Source organism: Gambusia affinis, linkage group LG20, assembly GCF_019740435.1.
Source record: "Gambusia affinis linkage group LG20, SWU_Gaff_1.0, whole genome shotgun sequence".
Classification (NCBI taxonomy): Eukaryota; Metazoa; Chordata; class Actinopteri; order Cyprinodontiformes; family Poeciliidae; genus Gambusia; species Gambusia affinis.
In genome coordinates this window covers 5,528,322-5,552,249 of record NC_057887.1, presented here as the reverse complement: position 1 = coordinate 5,552,249, position 23,928 = coordinate 5,528,322, and the positions used below count along the sequence as shown (strand labels likewise).

Below are 23,928 nucleotides of genomic sequence, written 5' to 3'. Positions count from 1 at the left end.
TTAAGTTTCGGATTCCATATTTAAATTTGATTTTATTTTTGTAATGAAGTTTCTCAACTCAACCGTATAAAAATATTCTTTGTACTTCATTTAGAAAAATTGCACACCAACCACGTTAATATGTTATTAAAAGTATTTTGTAGACATCTATAAACTTCTGTCAAAATGGTCAACAAAATAATTCAAAGGGAAAACCACAAAAACTCCTAATGTTCAGAAGTTTGTATCGGTTCACTAACCAAAACATGCAGTATCATACACCTGTAGGAGGGAAGACGTAAATCCAAGAGCAGAGTGGTTCAGGAGGAGCAAAGAAACTGTTGACTGTTTGACAAACCAGTGTAGGCATGAGTCAGCTTCTTTGCTTCTCCCCAACCCAACCCATAATCACAGATGTATTGTCTGGATTTTATTAAACCAACAAACCTCGGAACGCCATTCATACTTTGGAAGATCTCCACTTGCATAAACAGAGTGTGTGTTTTATTAGCTGCTAAAACTAAGGGTGGCGTGAAGTATACGAGGTGTTTTACAAGGAAAACCATGGTAAAGTTGAGGCAAGACACAAAAAAACAAGAAACAGTAAAAATACTTAAGCTGCTATTAAATGGATTGTCTCTTTATAATATTGCACCACATATTGGAGGAAAAGCAAATGACGAAAACGCGCCCGCTTACTGACCATTAACGTACGTGGTGACTGCTGATGATGTAACTTTATGTCCATCTCACAGGAACAGACAATACAGCGCGTTGCGTTTCTGAGAACAAGACGAGCAACGGAAACGTTTCACAATTAGTTTCAAATAATGTAGAAGTGCAGAACATTTAATTCTGTCTTGGTGGAAATGCACATCTACTGAGCTCATTATATGAACCACTTCTCAGTGAAATGCTGGTGAAAACGTTAAACACTTGATAGAGGAATGTTGTGATGACTTGATGAAGGTGGAGTGTCAGAGCAGGAGCTTCTTAAAGGGGCAGTGTTATGTGAAGTCGACTTTCTTGACATTTACATCATGTTATCATGTTATTCCCACATCGAAAACATACGTGGAATGTTGCCTTGATTCTTTCATGCATGTTTGAGAAATCTTAATCTCCCGTGGCAACCATTCAGCCGTGTAAAACGCCTGGGTGGACCTAGCTCCGCCTTTGAGGACAAAGCTCCTCCCCTGAGCTGCAGTTTGTGAACTTCTGCCACACAGAAGAGCCCTCCCCCAGTCAGTTCCTTCAGACTAGCTCACACCAATTAGCCATCACCTGGTGGAACTGTACATCAGATGAACTCATTATAGGAGCTACTTCTCAGTAGCAGGTAAAAACTTTGCTAAAGGGTTAATAGAGTAGCCATGTTGTGATGACTTCCTGAAGACGGAGCTTCAGAAAGAGGAGTTTTTAAAGGTTTCAATGCGATAAATTGCTAAGTCAAATTTTAGAAAGTCATGTTAGATATAGACAACATTTTTATAACTGAACACAACAATTACTTGATTGTGCCATAAAAATGACACTATGTACTTGTAAAATACATAATACTGCCCCCTTAAATTTGTTCCATCTCTGCAGTGAGTGCAGCCTTTCTGTGTCGTCCTCCAAGCTCTTGTGAGTTATGGTTGGTGTGACTTATTGAATTCCTGACTGTAAATAAAACCGGCAGCATGGGCAGAAACTACAGCAAACAAAGTTAACAAAGATCTGATTGCAAGCTTTGGATTTGTTCTTCTGTCTGCCTTCCTGTGTGACGGGAGAGCTGTAATATTCTGCTTTTTCCATTGGGACGTAGTTCTGATCAAACTTTTTTTTTTTTTTTCTGATTAAACTTCTGAGTTGATATTTCACTACCTATATGGCACATATTACCTGCAGCGGATTCAAATCAGACCCTGCGCTGAACTGCAGCTGCTTTTTTTCTTCTTCTTTCCTCTGTTTGTCAGCTCCACCTGTACAGACATTACTTTGTGTTCCCTCCATTTCCCATCATTCTGCTCTTCGTCACCCTTCTTTCCCTGTAGGGAACCTTTGTGCCCTACATCTAAAGCCCTTTAATGCAAGCGTGACTCATAACCGGCAGGCACATGAACAAATATAGAAAAGTGTTTTTCCAACCCTGGAAGTGAGGCACCTAGAGTTTAAAAAAAAAGCTAAAATAAGCCTTCATCTTTGGAAAAAGGTAGTCCCAAAATGCCCCATGTTGGTAACTGTCTAGAATCTCACCAACACACTAACTTTGTAAAGACAGTAGCGTAAAGAAATATGTCTTTTTTTTTTCTTTCAAGGAGTTTTCATGTAGTCATAGATAGTATCATAACTGTGTCTGCCAGCAGTCAAAACGATACAAGCTGGGAAAATTCAGAACAAATTACAACAGGGGAGTTTAGCAACACAATCTCAAACTTTTACTAAGGAAATAATATATTTGTTTTCAGTTTTTTTCTCCATTTCTTTAATCAAATGACGTGAACACTGTTTACAGCCGAGCAGTTTACGCTGCGACACTGCACGCAGTCATAAAAAAGTAAAAATAGATAAATAAATCGATCTTTGTGCTGGACGTTTGCTGTGAGATTGTCTTGAGTTCCTCGAACTGAAATACGCCTGAATATGGGAGACTTTACCGTGAACTGAGACTTTTTATTGGATGTTGCAGACATGAAGCACAAATATTCATTTTCATTTGGAACATCCAAATGACAATAAAAGAAACTTGACAATTACTTTTGTCCTACATCTGTTTTCATGGTGCGCTGTTACTCCTCTCCTGAGCTGTCTGTCACTTCTACATGGTAACGTGAACAATGCATGTCTAATTTCATTAGTGTAAGGTTAAACATAATGGTTTCTTGTAATTTAATTAAGTCACCAGAATCAAATCCAATAAGCTTCTGGATTGTGAAAGTTTTGTCTTGATCTATGAAGTGTTCATTCTGTGAAATAGTCTTAAGATGATGCAAGTGTTTAGTCGCCAGAGTCTCTCAGTCTTCAAATGGACTATGCATGACATTCTCATAGGATGAGCTCCACAAATCTGCAATTTTGATTGCAAAAGACCACAAAGGCAAAATCCTGGATGGACTGATCAGTGGGAAAAAATGTTCAATATTATTTAATTTTAACAAGCAGCTATTTACTGATGTTTTTAACAGTTTTACCAATACATTCTGGAACAACCGGCTCATCAAGAACATTCAGATTATTGGTCTGGCCCAAAATGAAAACGAGTTTGACAACCCCTAGACCAGGGCATCTCGCATTTTTTCAGACGGGGTGCCGGCTTGCTGCGGGCCGGTTCTAATAATAAATCAAGATCATCCCAGGGGCCGTAGAAAATCTTCTCGCGGGCCGGATGTGGCCCGCGGGCCTTGACTCTGACATATGTGCCCTAGACTAAAGCATCAGGTTGCTGCCAGGGTTTCATTGTTGACAGATGTTGATGTTGAAAGGGGAGATACACACACATTACACTACTTCAAGCCGGAAGACGGCTGCTCCTACCGCACAGGCTGCTGTTGTGAGCACGCAGGGAAGCCGTGTGTGTGAGCATGAAGCTCTCGGTGCATTGCTGACTGCTGGCGGACGGCGACCTGCGGGGCGACCGCTGAAAACGGTTCCGTCTGTTGAAGTAGCTCCCGGCCGACCACGACCTCTTGTGCTTCCTCAGGTACTCCTTGTAGTTCTTGGTGAGCAGCGTGTAGAGGAACGGGTTGATGCAGCTGTTGGAGTACGTCAGGCATGTGGTCAGGTAGTTGATGTTGCGTTTGACTTTGGTGGAGAGGGGCAAGGAGGGGCAGAACTGGCTGAGCAGCTGCCAGATCCAAAAGGGCAAGAAGCACGCCCAGAAGAGGAGCACGATGGTGAAGATCAGGTACAGCACCTAGAGGAACGTGGGAAAAGGAAGATTTCAGAAATCCGTTCAACCACAATGTTATAATGTGATGTACTCTTGAAAAGTAAAATCTTTATAGCTGTTGATTATTTCCCGCTTCACTCAAACCAAGTGGTGGGAGACAGAAAGATTATGACCAGAAATAGACTGGGGCTACAAAGAAGCCCTGGAAATTAGCTGCAATTACATGGTCCATTAACTATATAATTGCGCAATTTGAGATTTCTAAAATAAATTCACTTCATGGAAACACGGCAAAAAAAAAAGTTTGGTGAACAATATATTATGGCCGTCATCAAAATTGGTTTACTTTGCAAACATACACATTCATTGGCAAGCATAATGCACAGTGTTCTTCACAGTATTTGGGCCACTCTGTTCTTTGTGTTTAAGCGTTAGAAATACTGTCCTTTTAAAAGGGTGGCAAGAAAATAAACCCCTCAGTTTCTGTGGGGAAACAGAAAATCAGCCAAGGTTGATCTGTGATTCCTGCATCAACGACAGATCTTAAGGCAATTGTGGATAGAAAAAGAAAGTTGTGGTACATTTCCTCCATAAAGATTATTCTCAGGGAAAAGAAATCTAGAAAAAACTTGGACATTTCTGAGTTTCAAAAGTAAAAAAATTCTCAACTTTTTAAAACTCAGAAATTTCCCCCTTATTTTTTAAGAAGACTTCGGAGTTTTTGAACGAACTGTACTTCTTTTTTCTATCTACAATGGCCCTTGTATGTCGTTGTTAGTACGTGTCTGTTCCTGCTCACCATTCTGTCCCCCATCATCCCAGGTGGCTGCACCTCCGTCCGGCTCACACTTGCCCCGGCCTCCCGCTCTTCTCCTCACTCCGTTCTTGTTTCTAACGTCAATGTAAACTTGTGCCGAATTGCTGCTGTTGGGTTTGTTGCTGAATATTTTTCGTCAGTTACGGGTTTCAACTTCTAAATGTTACATTCTCCCCTCTCGCCTTATCGCCACAACCTTTGGATTTTTGCACCATTATTATAATTTCCCCACGGTCTTTCAAGCCCTACCAGAAACTAGTCATTCTTTTCTACAATGGCGTCTTTGCTGCTACTTCTTCTTCTTTTCAAACAGCTCGTGAAAAGAAGGGCGGCTGCCAGCTGGTATCTAACTTATAAGAGAGATTGTCGCCACCTACTGGACTGGAGTGTGAACTCCCAACAAACCCTCACTTCTTGTCAGTTTTTAAGCACAATTTTAATTATTTTTAAAATATTTTATTTATTGTATCAACATAAAGATTGAGATTAAAAGAAAAAAATTGTTTAAGGGAGTCCTGGCCAAGAGGCAGCAACAAAAACAACATAAAATGTAACAGTTTAAAGAAAATGACAACCAATTAAAAACAAAACAACAACAACAAAACAGATAAATGTAATTAAATCTGCCTCAAGAACTTGTAGCTTGGATGTAAAAGCACTAAACGAGAGAGATTCAGTCAATCTCAAAGTTTCTTGCAGTAAGTTCAATGAAAAGAGAGCAGAGTGAATGAAAGCCTTGGTAACCAGTTGCGAGCAAAAAAGTACAGCAGCTTGCAGAACTAATTTATCCATGCACATCTTGACTATTCTTCACTACATTAGCGTACAGATGTACTGAGTTGCACATTCCTTCTAATGTAAGTATGTTACACACTTACATTTTAAGAACTGAAAAAACACCATTAGGCTCTTGGCAGCTTCCCTTAATGCTCTTCTCGCTTCCTGCTTAAACTACCTGCTCATTTGAGTTGCATGCCTTGGTAGCTCTGCAGTTGTACCACTCTCCTGTCATTTTATGGTTTTCGTTTCATAACCAGAGCTTGCCTTAAAGCGTCACAACCGTCCGCCGGGTTTCTCAATCGTCTTCATGCTGGTTGTTCACTAATGTCCTCTAACAAACCTTGAGGACTTCATTTTGTTTAAAGGCATCGGATTATAAAAGGGATGAATTAAAAGTATGCCAAACTTTTAAGATTGTTCACTATTTATAATGTACCACGGAGTATTAGAGAAACTTGAAGGAAAAGAAAATGACTAGAATAAAGTCATAGTATTACAAGAATTCAAATTCAGTTCAAATTCAAAAATGGTTTATTGATGCCAAAGGAGAATTAAATGTTGTTATAACCCATATTAACTCAAATTCTTCAGCGTTACTGTAGAGAGTGACAGGTGTTGGCAGAAAAGATCTCATGTATCAGTCATGTAAGTCAAAGAAAAATAAAATAAAGTCACATAAGAAAAAGCATTTTGTGATTGAACTCATAGCATTACAAGAATGCAGTTCTATTGCAACTTAATTCACATAATCCCATGACTTTATTCTTAAAATGTTATGAATTTATTCTCATATGAGTCTATTCTCGTAAAAATATTACTAGCGCAAATGTTTGATTTTATTCTTGGAATGTGATTTTTGTATTTTTAAGTTGTTCTTAGTATGGCTCTGATATCCAGTCATAATATGGTGTTCTGTCACCATAAATCAAAAAAAAATATGTAAAAGTTTGGTGTAAGTTGTAGTTAGGCAAGATGTGGAAAAAGTTAATGCTTTTGCAAAGCACTCCAGACAGATCATTTACCAAGTACTAACCTTTTGATTAGGTAGTTTCTTGGTCTGCTTGAAGCTTCTTGTTTGCGATATCCAGTAAGTCCGTGCTAGCTGGATGTAGAGATACCCAATGATCAGTCCCGGAGCAACGATACTTGTGCAAAACAGAAAAGAGATGTAAATCTTGTAAGACTGCTGGGATAAAGTGGGCAGGCACATTGCCTTCTTCCCGACTGTCGTAAGCTGAATGGTCACAATCATAGGCAAGGTGAGGATTAGAGAGGCTACCCAGACCAGCACCGCGATAGCCTTCCGGTAACTTTTAGACCGCTTGACTGTGTCCAGGGGCTTGAGCACCGCAAAGTATCGCTCCGTGCTCATGATGGTCAGCGTGAAAATGCTGGCGTGCATGGTCAGGAAATCCATGCTGATCAGTATCCGACAGCCCGGGTCTCCGAAGTACCAGCCCTTCAGGAAGTGTGTGCACACCACGAAGGGGATGGTGAGAAGGTACAGCAGATCTGCCAGAGCCAGGTTGATGATGTAGATGTACATGGACGCCGCGGTCCTCATGGAGTGGCACATGACCACCAGGGTGTAAATGTTCCCCGAGACGCCGACGAAGCACATGATGGAGAGGATGGTGCCGATGGTGACGGTAGCGGCGGCGTCCTGGTGAGAGCTCACGGGTGGGACGGTGGCGTTGGCGCCCCTTTCCACCAAGATTCCTACAGGCTCCATGGTCGCCGTCGTCATTCCTGGATGTGGGGAGAACAGTGAAGAATCATATTTAAGCTGCATTGTACAAGAAAGTCAAGGTAACCTGTTTCTCTTCACTGTCTGAGATTAAATCAGACTCAGCAGTTCTTGTTTTAGATCAGCTAGCATCGGTGAAATGATTTCTGTTTTCCAAACGGCTGGATAATGAGGACAGTATCTAAAGTGTTTGACTTTGATCAAATATTTTCGGGCATCCCTTCCACAAACGCCTCATGATTGTTTGCTGAAATTTTGGCCAATTCTTCCTGACAGAGCTGCTATTACCGAAGGTTAGGCTTGTTTTACTTTGGAAAGACCCAAAGCTATCATAAACTATCACAAGCTGCATTTCCACTACAAAAGTGTGCAAATCTTCGTCTGTATTCTGCTAGTGTCCTAAAAACACAATTTTGCGATTTCAGTGTTTTCATTAAACAAGAAATGGAATTAAAATCATACGTGAATAAGCTTGTTCACGCAATAAGACATGAAATAAAAATCATGGCAGCGACAGATGTAAAAGGTTACATGAGATTATATTCATAATTCAGTCATGGTGCTAGAGCTCATCAACTATCCGCCAACAGAGGAGATGTTGGAGTCTAATGTTGGAGAGACAAGCCCCTTATACTTAAGTCTGGCTTTGTATGTGGTGTTTTGGGGAAATTGTAGATGACAGTTTTACAGAAGTGTTATGGATTCAACACATTCATCTGACACGCAGCTTTTGATGAACAGTGTAGTACTGTAAGAGCCAGGGTGGAGCCAGATGCATGCGATTAAAAAAAACGATAAACCCTCATCCAAACCAGGTTTGACTCTGGACTGTGGAAGATTGTTTTCATATTTGAAGAGATGGAATATGCACCAAAAGATGAGCCAGACTTGTACATGTCTGCAGTTGTCTTCCAGACGTTTTGGTTAAGTTTGCCATGATGTCACACTAGGATGTGAAGTCTTTGATTAGTTGCCTTTAAGTATTCACACACGTGCCTCCAATAGAGACAAATACTGCGGATGAACCAGATCAGAAGTGTACATTCTGAAACGACATCAGTCTATATAGCCAGTCAATTCTGCCCCTGATAAATTTGGCATTTACTAAATATAGCAACTTTTGGTCCTCTTAGTTTTTCCTACAACAGAAAAAGTTGAGTCTGATTCACTGGCAGACAGTGACAGCATACATATACATCTGGTTTCAATACTCAGTGCCTCTTAGTTATCTTACATAAATAGTGGAGAACATCATTTGCAAATATTCTGACAGCCCTGTTCTCTATTTTGGGACAGAAAAAGCCATTAGGCATTGAATAGATAAACTTGCTTTATATGCAAAACATCTTGTCCGCACTCCGTTTTTTACTTCTCATGTAGTTATCTTTATCTTTCATTTCAGAGAACTTGGAGCTAAACCCCCCCCCCCCCCCCCCAAGTTTTCTCCTCTGCTTGCATTTCCGTTGTGCAATTATAAATTAAGAAGCAAAAATAGCACACAATTCATTACAGTTTGCTTGACACTTATTTAAATGTTTAAAAAATATATATTTTTGAATGTTCCAGATTAAAAAAAGGAGCCCGTCCTTGAAACGCTGACATGACTAATTAAGTGAGATTTTGAAAGAGTGTGGCCTGAATATCTGTCGTATCCTTACTGGGACCCAAAGGAAGTGAAGTTTATGTTCTTTAATTGAACAATTTGTATGTGTTTAATATTTATCTAACAGCTGTATTCATGGCACTGTTTTGTCAAACCAGTGCAGAAGTCTGCACAACCGCGTTGAACTACCAGGATTTTATGACGTAAACAAAGACACTTCTCAAAAAACCTGCTATTTATGAAATGATAGAGACTTAAGAGGTTTCCAGGTGTAGAAAAGAAGGAACTCCAGGAATTTGTCTTCTACATGTGGCAACAATGACCTGTTGTCTCTGAAATTCTCCAAGTTTAACCACAAACGCCATTTGTACAAAGAATTCTTCCATGTTTGATGAAATTCTGGCCACAATTCCAAAAGTTTGGTTGGCACAAAAACAACACAGCACACAAAGGGAACTACAGTTGTGGGAACATCATGGTTTAGGAATAGTTTTTCTTCAGACGAACTAGACTTTTAGTCAAGGTAGGCCACGTTTCCGTTTCTGTCAGTTCAGGCCCAAAGGAGATTTTGGGTCAAAGTCCAAACCTTCATCTAACAGAGGAATGATTTAACTAGACCAGGTTCATTAAATCTAATTAGTGGTCTTTACGTTTTAAACTATGAGGGGTTTTTTTGTTGTCTTTTTTTACATATATTTCTACAAATGTCAACATCCCACAGAAAAAAATCTATTATTTTTCTACACTTTTTTAAAAACCCAAAAACATTATTTCTTTAACAATAACAACAAAATTCCTTCCAATTTATCTTTTTTCCCCAAAAAGGTTAAAGGTCCATTTGTGGCTCTCAACAGCTTTTCTTTCACTGGACCGGGAGCCAAATCGGATCTTTGGATTGTGTCCAGAGGGCCACATTAAAGCTTGTGGCAGGCCGGATTTGGCCCCCGAACCGCGAGTTTGAAACATGTGATGTAGTTGTTCTGTAAGCTCTTGACTTTTATATATATCTTTCCATAAACACCTTTTGAATTTCCTCCACTTACTGCTGCATTTATGCCCACCGAACAGCAGCAGAGCACTAGAACGCTACAGCTAACAGGCTAACAAACCAACGCACCGTTTCACAGGACAGCTGTGGCACGCTGCTATTTACCAGCTTCTTTTCTTAACTTGAGCTGAAGATTTTTTAAATCTGATTTTGAGTGTCAAACCTTTAGCAACAGACGTGCTGCTCCAGAGCCTCCGTGTTGTCTCTGTTTCTGGATGACTGGCTCTAATTGCAATGTGTCAGAGTACCACAACCCTAAAGACTGAATCGCAACTTTTTTACTTCCTTTCAGTTGCGTTTTGAGATCCTTTAGCCTACTTCATGTTGTCAGACAGGTTCTTTTTAAGAGATTTGAATCTCCAGGCTCAGCACTAATCACGTCTGGTTGTGGATAAAGAAACTGAACTGGGATATGGTTAGCATCAGTTCATTCATGACCGTGCTTTTTCACACAAGTTGGTTTGGATAGAACATTTCCTCGAAACGTCATCTTTTGACAACCAGTTATTGTATTTATCTGATCTTATACCTACCCTCACATTTTAACATTTAAATGCGACAAAAGCATTAAAAAAAAATTAGAAGAACCCTGAAGAGGAACAAATACATTCAGTTCTCTTTGTGACTGAAACGGGAGCAGAAAGCAGTCAGTATGGCTTCACATCACTGTGTAATAGACTTATCATGTTCCCCCTACTTCATGCTTATATAGATGTTAAACAGGACAACCCGTCTGCAAAGTGACAAAGCAACATTAATTTCTCATTACCTGGACTGAATTGGAGGAAGAGCTTCAGTAGGCAGCTGCAGTTCCATCAGCCATGCCGCGTCCCAAACTTTCCACTTGCTGGAAAAAATCTCCAGCCGCGAAAATGCCCGTACCTCCCGTCAGAAACGGCTGAAAAATTAAACACAAAGGTAAATCTTTCTCAAAACAAACACTCCTCCTCTGGTGACATAAGTGTTACGCTGATTGCAGGGGGGAAAGTTGTCTCCCAATTGCTCTGTCCTTCGCACCTCTGTTGCGTCCAGACGCCTAATGTCACCTCAGCAGCTGTGAAATCCAGCTCAGAGGAAAAATATAGGGGGGCAAAAAAAAAAAAAAGAAAGTGCTTGAAGAGAAAAAACGTCAATGAAATGATGCTTAGTGGGAAATACGGAAAGCGTCAGCTGCTTTCGGAGACTCCTGTCTTTGAGTGAGGAAGAGAAAAGGGAGAGAGAGAGAGAGTGTGTGTCAGAGGTAGAGAGGCGAGAGAGAAGAGCAAGCTTTTAGCGCAGCGCTCTCACTCACAAGCCCCAAGTGGGGGAGAGGAGGGAGAGAAGGCAACAGAGGGGAGGTATGCAGGAAATGCACTCTGCTCCCAGCTGCAGCCCCAGTGCCGTCTATCTCCACGCAGCAGCGGACCGCCGAGCCACTAGCCGGGATTTAACGCTGACAGAGCAGCCCTGGGGACACCTGCAGTAATTTATATCTATATAAATAATGCTAAAAAAAATATCAACCTGCAGTGTCAGTTATTGTAAACGCAGGGTGGCAGGGTCAATGTCACCTTCCAGTACAGTTGTAATCAAACACTGCGTGCTGCAAAGACCAGCACGTCGTGTTTTGCCTTTCTTTTCTTTCTTTGCCGTGAATTACAACGACTTTTAAAAGCGTATTCACCAAAACCATTAAAAGGGGACCTGTTACGCTAAATTTATGTTTTGTGCTTTTTTTTTTTTTTTTTGTACTTCCGTTTGGGTCTCTCGAAAAAACACCCAAAGCACTTAAAAACAAAAACAAACACACACACACGTTTTTTCTGGAATAAGTTCTTTTTTTTTGGTGCCTGGAAAACGAGCCGTTTCAAAAACAGACTGTGACATTACAAACGAGGCTGTCCTGTAACGCTAAGGAAAACTGAAATTCAGAAAACATTTTAGTTAACTGAAATAAATTGAAACGGGGCAAAACTAGAACTTACTGGAAATGCATCCTATGTTTATCAAACTAACAAATGAAAACATACAGCATCATCAACATGTAGAGCTTAAATTTTGTATGGGAGACAAAACACAAATTTGCATACTTTTTCTTATTTGTTTTATTCTAATTGTTCTTTCGTACATTTTACTTTTACGGACAATGCATTGGAAGGTGACTGAATTTCTTCACATTTGACACAAAGACTTTAACTGCGCCTCGAAAATGAACTGATCACAGAAACATGCAGGGAACACTTTGAGTTCCCGAAGCCGAATTCGATGCAGTAGAGCCCAGGTAAAACGGATAAATCACCTCTCACTGGAGGAGCAAAACTAGAACTTCTTCGGCCTGAAGCTCAGCTGGCTTGGTGAGAAACGGCTGGGAGGAACTGGCACCATTTCTAAGAAATATTAAAACGACTGATGATTTATTCAATCAAAGGGTTTCAAGAAGCAAACCGGAGTGCAGACTGCACCTGATAGAAATATGAGACAGTTTGCGGTCATTTGTCAGGTTTCTACAAAGGTTTATGTGTTTCCCATTTACATTTACATTTGTTTTTCTTCCAAAGTTTATTTATGCTTTTACATGATGTACAATGTAAAGGCAGAGGAATAGTTATATAGTTAATAGTGTACCAATAACATACAAACATAATCAGGCTAAAACACACCCAATCGTACACACCTACATACACCTACATGAAACACATGAAATGGACAAAGTCAGAATAAACATATAAAAACAGATACATCAATAAATAATATAAATAAGATAATCCCATTTACATTTCCATGACAACGCCATTCAGTTAGAGCGAAAAGCTTAAACGACATCTTCATACGCAGGTTGTTGGGGTTTTTTTCAGTGTCCTGTTTTGGGAGTTTTTAAACAGTGGGTCCTTTTTCCTGGACGGTCTAATTGCAGATATGTTTATGGGAGTTACCGTCACAGTTCGGTGGTAATGTACGTCCCAGTCAACAGATATTTTAATGGTTTTTGCCAACGTGTTCTGAGACAGGCTCTTGGAGTTCTGCTGTTTCACATAACAGGGCCTAGTAAACAATGTGTTGGTGTTTACTAGGTTTTAATGTATATATATTTTTATTTTAATTGACAACAATTACAATTGTTGTAAATTTTCAAGAACAGGCTTTCAGTGCGGCTTAATAATATTTGTATTGACAACCCAAACCCAACTAGAGCTGTTTTTCAGTCTTGTATTTCCTACTGCGTTTTTAGGGCCGATGTAGATAGAAAAGCAAACATAAATAACAGGATTTTTGTAGAAGAAAACCCAAAAAACAGGGAAATTTCAAGAGTTTGAAAGGTCAAAGGTTTGCTGGAAAAAAAATATCTGGAGTTTTCTAGAAAAATGCAACATTTCTGAGTTTTTTAAGCTGAAAATTTTGAGTTTTTAAACCCCCAAATTTCCTTTTAGTTATTTTTTTTTATTCAAAGAAAATTTCTAAGTTTTACCTAATAAATGTTCGACTTTTCAAACTAAGATTAGTCCAAAAATGTTTGAGTTTTATGCCAGAAAAAGAAAGAAAGTATGTACCGTAGGATTGGTTTTGCAGTGTGGGCACCATCTCGATTTATTTACTTTTTTATGATTAAAGATCATTACAAGCTAAAGTAATCAGAAAGTTTTTCTTTTTCTATTCAATTTTATTTACATAGTGACAATTCACAACTAAAGACCAACTGAGGACACATTTAAATGATTTCAGAAGCTTGTAATGTGAAAAACACTAAAGTTAAACCAGGATGAACGTTCGACTCCAGGTCAAATTGTTGGTTTAAATGCAGCAGCTTAAAAGAGAAATTGAAGAGCAAAACTCATTACTGGTCCTCTGAACATTTCACTTCCAGCACTACAAGTTAGACGTGATTTTTAGTTGCCAATTCAGTGGAGAGCGTGAATTTTACCAGCAAGACGGAACTGGTAAAAACCACCTTTTAAAGGAGAGAGAGAAAATAAAAAAAGCATATTTCAAACCGAGTTCTTGTGCTAAAGTCGGAGCAAAGAGCAATAAAACGAAGTGCTAGGCGACAACTCAGACAGCAGGAATGGAAGTTTTTCAGAAAAATAAATGCATTATGCTCTGGGAGCACAGTCTCTAACGCTAAAGACAAAATCCTGTAATTTCACAGAGCAAAAATTTGAGCAAGGTCACACCAATTTCGATGAACAAGAAGAACAAATGGCAAGATGAATTTCTTGTTTCTTCTAAACGACAAAACAAAACCATGCAATGTTGCCAATGTCTTCATAAAATTGTCACATTACTATGGCAACAGACGAAACTGAAGTGTTCACAGGCCACGTTTTCTCACGTTTCAACATATTGTAATGTAATAAATTCCGATTTAATGTGATAAACCAACAAAACGCAGAGCAGAATCATGAAGCTTAAGTGAGATGATACGTGTTTTAAGTGCAGTGGTTGATGAAAACTTTCAGAACTCCAGTCAAACTGGATTTCTGGTCACCTAATATCCCACACAACTGTAGTAAATGTTTAGGTGGAGAGGAACAACTGCAACACGATCACCAGCTTGTTTTATAATATCAGGAAAATTACATGAATATTATGTGTATATATATATATATATATATATATATATATATATATATATATATATATATATATATATATATATATATATATATATATATATATAAAATAAGAATCTTAAGTGTTGCATGCATTTGTATTAAGTCACATTTACTCTGATATTTCTAATGAAATTCCAGGTCAACCAATTATCTTGCTAATGCATCTAATTATTAGCCAAAGTCCAGCTGTATTTACACATGTTTTTTATGTGGAACCAAGCGCATAATTATTTGTGGGAGATTTGCCTATTTACAGATTCTTTTTCGTAGAATGTATCTAAAATCTGTGAATTTAAAAAATGCAGCTGGGACATTGGCTTTCATTGCTGCTGGCTGGCGGTTCTCCGAAGAAAGGAGAGAAGGATTGTGAATGTTAGCTTCTCCGGTCGTAACGAGACGGTTTCCACTGAGCACATTAATGCTTTCTGAGGTATATTTTGTGTTTGAACTATCAAAACAGAGAGTTATAAATTCCTCTTGTAAAGTCACTTGTAATCAAATCTATCCGTTTGCGTGATTGACATGTTAACGGGCTCTTTGGGTGAGAGAGATGGTTAGTATTCAATGTGCTGGGTCTGAGGCATTGATTGACCCCGTTTCCCTGAGTAAGTGAAGTATAAACAGTTCTGACTTTTTCCATTTTTGTGGAAATCTTCCATTTTGTTACGCATGGAGACATTTGATTGTTCATTGCTACGTATCCTTCGCCTTGAAATGGCGTTCAGATTTCTGAGGTTTTTGACACGACAAAATGTGAAAATGTCAAACATCTGCTGGGGAAGTTGCAGAGTATTTTAATGTTTTGCACCACAGAAACTAGCCTACTTATTGGCAAATTATTAAGTATCGCGATGCGAATCGTGACCCTAATAATCTGAATTGAATCACAAGACATTGAAAGGTTTGCATTGCTGGATTTTTAATAGGAAACTTAGAAAGGAACCTTTTTTTTAATTACACTTTTAAAATGTTTATTTGTAATGAATTCTGTAAAAAAAAAAAAAAGTTTGGATTGACTTTATAATTATTCCTTACTTTGTGACCTGAGTGAAGCTGGGCCCCTAAAACTGTTTGTGCAGCAAAGATCTTAGTTTGTGCCGCTATCATTTTAAAGATACTAAGAAATGTTTCCAGAGGTCAGGAAAGGTCAACCATCCTCCCACCTTCTTCAAATGAGACACAAGTAGTGCCAATCAACAATGCTACGTTTGTGCTGGTTTGTGCAGCAAAAAAAAAAAAAAAAAAAAATCAGTTTGACCTGCTTTTGTTCTGAAGATATTAACAAAAGTTTAAAGGTCAAAAGGTCAGCTCCATAATACGTAGATCAAACAAAATCGATGTCAAATGTTTGTGCTACATTTGTGCAGCAAAGAATTTCATTTGTGCTGCTATCATATTAAAGATATTAATGAAAAGTCTCCCGAGGTCATTGAAGGTCAACCAGCGCCCCCCTCCCACTTACAAAATCTAACAAATTTGATGTCAATCAACTCGGCTGCGTTTGTGCAGCAAACACTTCTGATGACAACCTCTGGAAACGTCTTTATTAATATCTTTAAAATGATACTGGCACAAACAAAACACTTTGCTGCACAGACCAGCACAAATGTTTGACACCAATTTTGTTAGATTTGAAGAAGGTGGAGGAGCCACTGTTACTTTGTGCTGCTCTGTCACATCGACTCCCAATGATGTTCGCTGCAGTTTGTGGCTGCACCATATTCTGCCATTTGCCATTTACTTCAACACAAATGCCCTTGAAACACACACTCACACACACTCATCTTGTTTTTGTTTGGTTCTTCACAGTTGATGGACTCTTCACACTCACATGTTTACAGCTCTGACCTTTTCACCCGACTGGCTGCATTTCCACTTATAGCCATGGAGTAAGGTGCAGGTCACTGTGCTCAGGAACTTCAAACTCTAAAATAACCAGCTTTGTTTCTGGCCATCAAAGGAAAGGTTGAGTTGCTGAAATAACTAAATGAAATTATAATAGGACCTGCAAAGTCACTCTCCATTTACCAATATTTCTAGTAAGTTAGGAGAGTTTAAGATCATCAAAAGTGGTGTCTTAAACGCATTGGTTTCACAATCCTTGTAAGTAACCTGACAAATTGGTTTTTGTAAACCACTGAGTGAGAGTCCCAGAAGGTCATGTGTCACGTAGCTGAAGGATCTTATCGCAGTGTGGGGTAAATACCGTCTGCACTGTGTGTGTGTGCGTGTGTGTGTGTGTGTGTGTGCGTGTGTGTGTGTGTGTTTAGAGGTCACCCTCATAGATAAAATACAGTCTGTTGAGAGGTTAAGGGAGCTCTGATGAGTGGCTATTAAAGGACGATCAGGGCTGCGGATCAAGACTGGTTACACAGCAAATGATGCGGCGCCACGCCCAGTCGCACATTTCTATCGTCAGAATGCATATTGACATTGCAGCAAACTACACATTACCTCAAAGAGGTAAAAGGAAGGAAAGGACGTTCCAAATGGAATCAAAATGGTGACAACAGTAACTTAGATATGCCTTGGGATTTAATATGACGAACCGACGCAAAGTAGTGCATAAACTGTGAAGTGGAAGGGACATAAAATGTTTGCTTTGTTTGTTTCTCAAGTAAAATCTTAGAAGTGTCATTTACCTGCTTGTATCGTACCTGTGCTCAGGTACTCCAGAATAAAAATTTAACCCATTTCAATTAAAAGTCATCTAATTTGGTAGTTAGAGCCCACCTGTCTACATTTTGACCTCAGCAACAACACAAAATCTTACCAAGGATTTTTGGTCTAGTTTCTAGTGCAAATATTTTAGTGCACTTTAAAACAAAAATAACTTATAAGTCATTCTTCAGCCAAAAGAGTACTAGTTCCACTGGCAGATTATTTCACTTCTAACATGTTTTAAGTGAAAACTGAAAGTTGGGACTTCCGGTGACGCCATGAAAGGAGAAGTAGCCTGATTACCTTACTCCGAGGAAAATCTCCTAAAAACTAGCCTATTTGACGATACAACATAAAATTTATAACAACTCGACGAATTACAAGAATGTCTACTCTCAGGAAAGAAGCGGATAAGAAAAATAAAACGACTGCGCGAAAAGAAACCTGCCAACTTCCAGAAACTACGATGGCCGTAAGTGAACAGAAAGACAACATGGAGACTGTGCTTGCAGAGCTAATACAACTGAGGAAGGAACACACGGATGCTTCGCACGATACTAAAGTCACTTTATCAAGGGTTGAAGCATCACTGAAAGACGTGCTTGAGCGAACGACAAAACTGGAGCAGCAAATTACAGACACCAACCAAAGAATGAGCGACGCTGAGGACCAGCTGCTCCGCCATGACCGCGTGCTACGCTACATGCTACAAAGAGAAGCTAATCTCTCAGCTAAGTGTGAAGACCTCGAGTCAAGAGAGAGACGCAATAATCTACGCATCTATGGGATACCTGAAGGAGAAGAAAAGAACGACATGATCTCCTTCGTGACTGATTTGATGCACACTTCACTCAAATTACCACAAGATATGAATCTTAATATAGAGAGGGCCCACCGGTCGCTTGGTACGAAACCTATGGGCTCCGCTCCTCCACGATCAATCATCGTCAGGTTTTCTAACTACAGAGTGAAAGAAAAAGTAATACAGACGGCATGGAGTAGACGTGATGTCACCCACCATGGCAAAAAGATATACTTCGACCAAGATTACACCGCAAACATACAGAAAAAGCGCAAACAGGTCCGAGAAGTTATCAAGCAACTTAAAAATAAAAACGTGAGAGCGGTGTCACCTTTTCCTGCTCAGCTGAAAATACACTTGGATTCCGGTGTGAAGACCTTCGCTACACTTGCAAGAGCAGCCTCAACACTGGAGAAGATGGGAATTCATGTCAAGATAGATGAGCGTGAGAGATACCGAGAGGAACTGCTGGGTGGATCCTGGACCACAGTGCCCGGAAAAGCAGGAGAGGAGATGCTGAGGGTGGCGGACATGCGGGCGCTTTTACAAGGTGATAATTAAATCAAGGATTTGAGAGTGATATATGGACGATTAAATTTGATCTCAAAATTTCATATTTGAGATAAAATGACTTGAAAGAAGGCTAGTTTAGTGAAATATGATACTGTTCTGAATACCAGGGATTTTCCTCACCACGGAACGGTAGGATGATTTATTTGTTTTATTTTATTTTATGCACACTTGTTTTTGGAAAGGCAAGCCCGGGATCAGACTTATGTTGTCGGACTGCTATAACACGGAGTGTCCAGACGAAGGGACGCTGTCACATTCCCTTCGTTGCCATGGAGACCGGTTTTAAGGTCGTATCGATATTTAGTTCAACGTTTGGAAGTCTGTTCACTATAAAGTTCGATTTTGTTCTAATGTTTGTAAACTTTATTTTGACAAATTTAACAAATGTGCAATCACATCGTATAAAATACATATTTCACAATAACATCGACACTTACAGGAATAGTAATATAAAAAAGATGCTCATAATTAAAAGGTACTTATGGAAAAATTAACAATCGTATCATATAATGTCCATGGCCTAAACCACCCAATAAAGAGGAAGAAAATTCTTAGTCAACTAAAAAAGATGCAATGTTCCATTGCCCTACCATTTAAACGAGTTAGAACATAAAAAACTAAGACGGGACTGGGTAAATCAAACATATAGTGCGTCATATGGAAGCAGGAGAGGAGTCTCTATTTTATTTAACAGATCATTGGCCTTTTCCGCAGAAAAAGTCATTCAGGACAGGATGGGGAGATATGTCTTGGTGCGGGGTCAGATGTGGGAGGAGGAGATATCCGTTTTAAATCTTTATGCTCCTAATGAATGTGACGAATCCTTCTTTAAAGAAATTGCTAATATAATTGCAGAGAACGCTAAAGGTATAGTAATAGTTGGAGGAGACTTTAACGCAGTACAGGATGGCAAAATGGATAGGATACCAGCAGAAACGGGGGGACAAAGCAGGAAAACAAAAATACTCAAAAATATGATAACTGAACTGGGACTAGGGGATCCATGGAGATCTAAAAATCCAAGCAAAAAGGACTTTACTTTCTTCTCAAAAATTCATAATAGCTATTCAAGGATAGACTTCTTCTGCATACCTCAAAAATACTTTTATAAAGTAATTGACTGTAGTATTGAATCAATTACTCTGAGTGACCATGCTCCAGTTACCCTACAATTAAACTTAAGTAAAGATACCCCCTTTAGATACTGGAGACTAAATGTTTCATTGCTCACTAACACATCAGTGATTCAGGAACTGAAACAACATTTTATTGAATATTTAGAAATAAATGATAATGGATCAGTAACTCCACCTATGATGTGGAGTGGAGCTAAGGCAGTATTAAGAAACAACGCATGGAAGAGCAAACAAGACTTGAAAATAGAATAAAACAACTAGAAATTGAACATAAACATAAAGGAGGAGATGACATTCTAAAGGAACTAAAAGAGACTAGAAAAGAGCTTGATAAAATTCTTACATACAAAGCGGAGGGAGCATTGAGGTTCTCCAAACAAAAGTTCTATGAGATGGGAAATAGAGCCAGCAGATTGTTATCCTTCCAGCTTCAAAAAGTACAATCAGACAGAACAATACACAAAATAATGGATCCCTTACTTAAAACAACCTTATCACGCCCGATAGAAATTGCCAACGCCTTTGCATCCTTCTATAAAAACTTATACCAGGAACCAAACCAATTCAACAATGAAGTAGAACATCAAATTGTGATATATCTTACTAAGCTAACTCTTCCTGCTCTATCTGAAGAGGAAGCGGCTGATATGATTTCAGATATAAGAGAAACAGAAGTACAAGAAGCAATTAACAAATTGAAAAATAATAAATCTCCAGGGACTGATGGACTCCCGGGGGAATTCTATAAATGCTTCAAAAACATCCTATCACCAATACTAACAAAAATTTTTAACTATGCACTTAAAAAAGGTGAAATCCCAAATTCCTGGTCTGAGGCCATCATCTCAGTTATTCATAAGGAAGGGAAAGACGCAACAATTTGTGAGGGTTACAGACCAATTAGCCTGTTATGCACAGATCTAAAACTACTAACTAGTATTCTAAGTAAAAGGATACAGAAATATATTAAAAAACTAATCCACCCAGATCAGACGGGTTTCATTCCAAACCGACATAATGTTAATAACATAAGAAGAACCCTGAATATTATAACACAAACCAAAGAAACCAACCAAGAATCCATGCTAATTAGCTTTGATGCACAAAAAGCATTTGATACAGTTAACTGGCAATTCCTATATAACACATTGTTAATTATGGGTTTTCACCCACAATTCGTGGACTGGATTAAAATACTTTATACAAATCCTAAATCACGTGTTAGAGTTAATGGATTTTGTTCTGATTTTTTTATGCTTGAAAGAGGAGTTCGTCAAGGAGATTGCCTTAGTCCCCTACTCTTTGCACTAAATATTGAACCCCTGGCGGCAGCGATTAGAAGGAACAAGCTTATTAAAGGCATTAGAGATAAAAATAATACAGAACACAAGATTTCACTTTTTGCAGATGATATTTTGACCTACATAAGCGATCCGGCGAACTCTATACCCCCACTCATGGAGGTCATAGAAGAATATGGTAAACTTTCGGGTTACCAAATCAATCAATCCAAATCTGAAGCGATGGTATTACACGGTCAACTACCCGCAAATTTAACTGATAGATTTAAACCTAAAATATCTAATCAGGGATTTAGATACTTAGGAATTTTCATAACTCCTCAAACTTCACAACTTTTTAAAACTAACTATGGAAAACTAATGGATGAGATCAAGACAGACCTTATGAGGTGGAACATTCTACCCCTTTCACTAGTAGGAAGGGTTGAAACCATTAGAATGAACATCCTCCCAAGACTCCTCTTCCTGTTTCAAACATTACCTATAAAAATACCCATGTCCATATTTAATACTCTGAATAAATGGCTCTCTAAATTTATCTGGCAAAACAAACGCCCCAGAATTAGATTGAAAACTCTTATGTGCTCTAAAGAACTCGGGGGACTAAACGTACCAAACCTTAAAAAATACTACTGGGCCGCACAAACTAGATCAATAATAACCTGGATATGCCAAGATGAAGATTCAATTTGGTATAAGATGGAACAAGGTGACTCCCAGGACTTGCTTCTTGATACTGTTCCATTTGTTAATCAAAACACATGGTCAAAAAATAAAATTAATAACGAATGGGTTAAGTTTACTCTATTGACATGGGCAAAGATTAAAAAGATACTAAATCTACCCAATTCCTTGTGTAGACTTATAAGGCTCGACCATAATTCTGAATTTCTTCCTACATCTGGACTACAAAATTGGGTTGAAAAAGGATTGATTCTAATAAATCAAATGTTCGAAGGTGGAAGTCTATTGTCCTTTCAGCAACTTCAACAAAAATATGATCTTCCAACCCATGACTTGTATAAATATTTACAAATGAGACACTACTTGCAAAAACATAAGGAATGGGAAAACATACAAATGCCCCCTTCAAATATAGAAAGTTTCTTTCTTTCTGTAATAAAAGGAAATATAACCACCAAATTCATATCCTATATTTATAAAATATTGCAAGAGGAAGTAATAACAGATACAAAAGATATCAAAGGGAAATGGGAACTGGAAATGAATACCATAATTAATGATGAGGATTGGGAAAAAATGTTTAAGGAAGGTCATAGAATATCAAATAGCCCAACGTTAAGAGAATTTGAATGGAAAATCAAAATGAGATTTTTTAGGACTCCTCTTCTTATATCTAGATTTAACAACACCTCTGATAAATGTTGGAGAGGTTGTGGACTAGTTGGAGACTTCACTCATATATTTTGGGACTGTCCAAAATTATCAACATATTGGAAAGGAATACAAAAGGAAATTAACAACTGCCTGGGCATTACAATCCCCCTAGAACCATCCTTTATAATACTAGGTATTTTCCAGAATAAAATCCAAGATCACAGTAAGATTTACATTTTAAAGATCTTACTTGTCCTCGCAAAGAAGATGATTACGGTCTCATGGCTGAAGCCTCAACCCCCAACGATTTCCCAATGGAAGAATAGAGTGAGGGAGGTGTACCATATGGAACAAATTACGGCAAAACTTCAGATGAAAAGTGACATCTTTATAGAAAAATGGTCTTCAATTCAAGCATTCATTTCAAACCCAACTGATGGAAATTACGATTAATGAATGGGAGATTCCTCTGTATTTTCATTTTATTTATTTTTTTTTATTTACTTATTTTTTCTTTTCTCATATATTTATTTATTTATTTATTTTTCTCTTGTTTTTTCTTTAAGACCCTGGACAAACAAAACCTTTTTAAAAAAAGATAACATGTATTTGTACATGTAACCTGTAAGACGTGTGAGATGTGACATGCACTGGAAAATCTGAATAAAAAAGTAAAAAAAAAAACAAAAAAACTGAAAGTTGGATGTGTAGATCGTTCTATTAGTTCTATTCTATGTAGCAAACAGAAAATGTTTCGAAAGCAAGCAGAGAGTTTTGGACCATCCCACCGCCCTGTCATGACAGAACCTCTTCATGGCGGCTGGACACCATCGGGTTCGGATGAGGAGGACAGCGTTGTAACCACTGGCTGAGGACGTCACCCCCACTTCCTCAACGCCAGCAAGAGATCCTCCAGCTCTTCTAGGGCCACCACCTCTGCACCCCCTCCCCCCGCTCTTCCTCCTCCCCAACCTGAGATGGCACCAGACCCTGCCACTGATGCCACTCAGCTCATCCAGGAGGAGGCGAGCAAATACCGGTCTGGAGCTGCCATCTCTCCTCCTCTCTCCCAGACCTTTGGTTCTTCACGGCTCTCACTGAGGCCCAGATTGGCTCCACTTCACCGCAGACTGCAGGTTAGCACACAGCGGCGACTCACCTTCAACGCCAGAATGAAGACATCAGCTCTAGCGGCAGCCTCCTCCGCCAGCGGGTCCACTGCTCCACCACCTACCCAGGTAACTGTTGCGGCAAGACAGGTGGGGACCCTGAATAAAACAAGGAACTGGTCCCTGGACCTAAATAAAAAATATGTGATCCTGGGTGACTCAATTGTGGCCCATTGAATAGCCCGGAGTTGCAGGTGGACAGTGGAGACACCTGACCCACTTCTTCGAGGAAGCACCGGCATTTGAGAACGTGGAACAGCTGATCCTCTCCCTGGGCATCAACCGCAGGGCCCAGAGGGACAAAAGAGCGGCTGTGAAGGAGATGAGAGCAGGATCAAGTGCCCAAATGCAGAGATTTTTGTCTCCCTGCTGCTGCCCCTCCGTGAACAGGTGACCCTCACTCACATGAACATTCACATCGCGCAGCTCAGCCGCTTCATCCTGGCACTTGAGAGACGGGCCTTCACGGTTACCAGGGACGACGACCACTGGTCCAAAACCAAAAAAAAAGCAG

The 23,928-nt window shown here is 39.2% G+C and overlaps 1 protein-coding gene across 6 annotated transcripts in view; it reads right to left on the bottom strand.

Moving 5' to 3' along the window:
* LOC122822964 (urotensin-2 receptor) overlaps positions 1–23,617 on the bottom strand; it is a 73,194-nt gene extending 49,577 nt beyond the window's left edge. The window contains exons 1-5 of one of the 6 annotated variants that reach the window (XM_044102115.1): positions 23,405–23,617; positions 10,615–10,743; positions 6,481–7,196; positions 3,496–3,874; positions 683–761 (exon numbers count right to left, since the gene is read on the bottom strand). In XM_044102115.1, coding sequence (XP_043958050.1) covers positions 718–761; positions 3,496–3,874; positions 6,481–7,194 — 1,137 coding nt within the window. In that variant the 5' untranslated portion in view covers positions 7,195–7,196; positions 10,615–10,743; positions 23,405–23,617 and the 3' untranslated portion in view covers positions 683–717. Of the gene's footprint in view, positions 1–682; positions 762–3,455; positions 3,875–6,480; positions 7,197–10,614; positions 11,307–11,348; positions 11,517–23,404 lie in introns of those variants that run through there. The other 5 variants (XM_044102116.1, XM_044102114.1, XM_044102117.1 and 2 more) reach the window with 5 other exon arrangements.
* Positions 23,618–23,928: the final 311 nt, after the last annotated feature.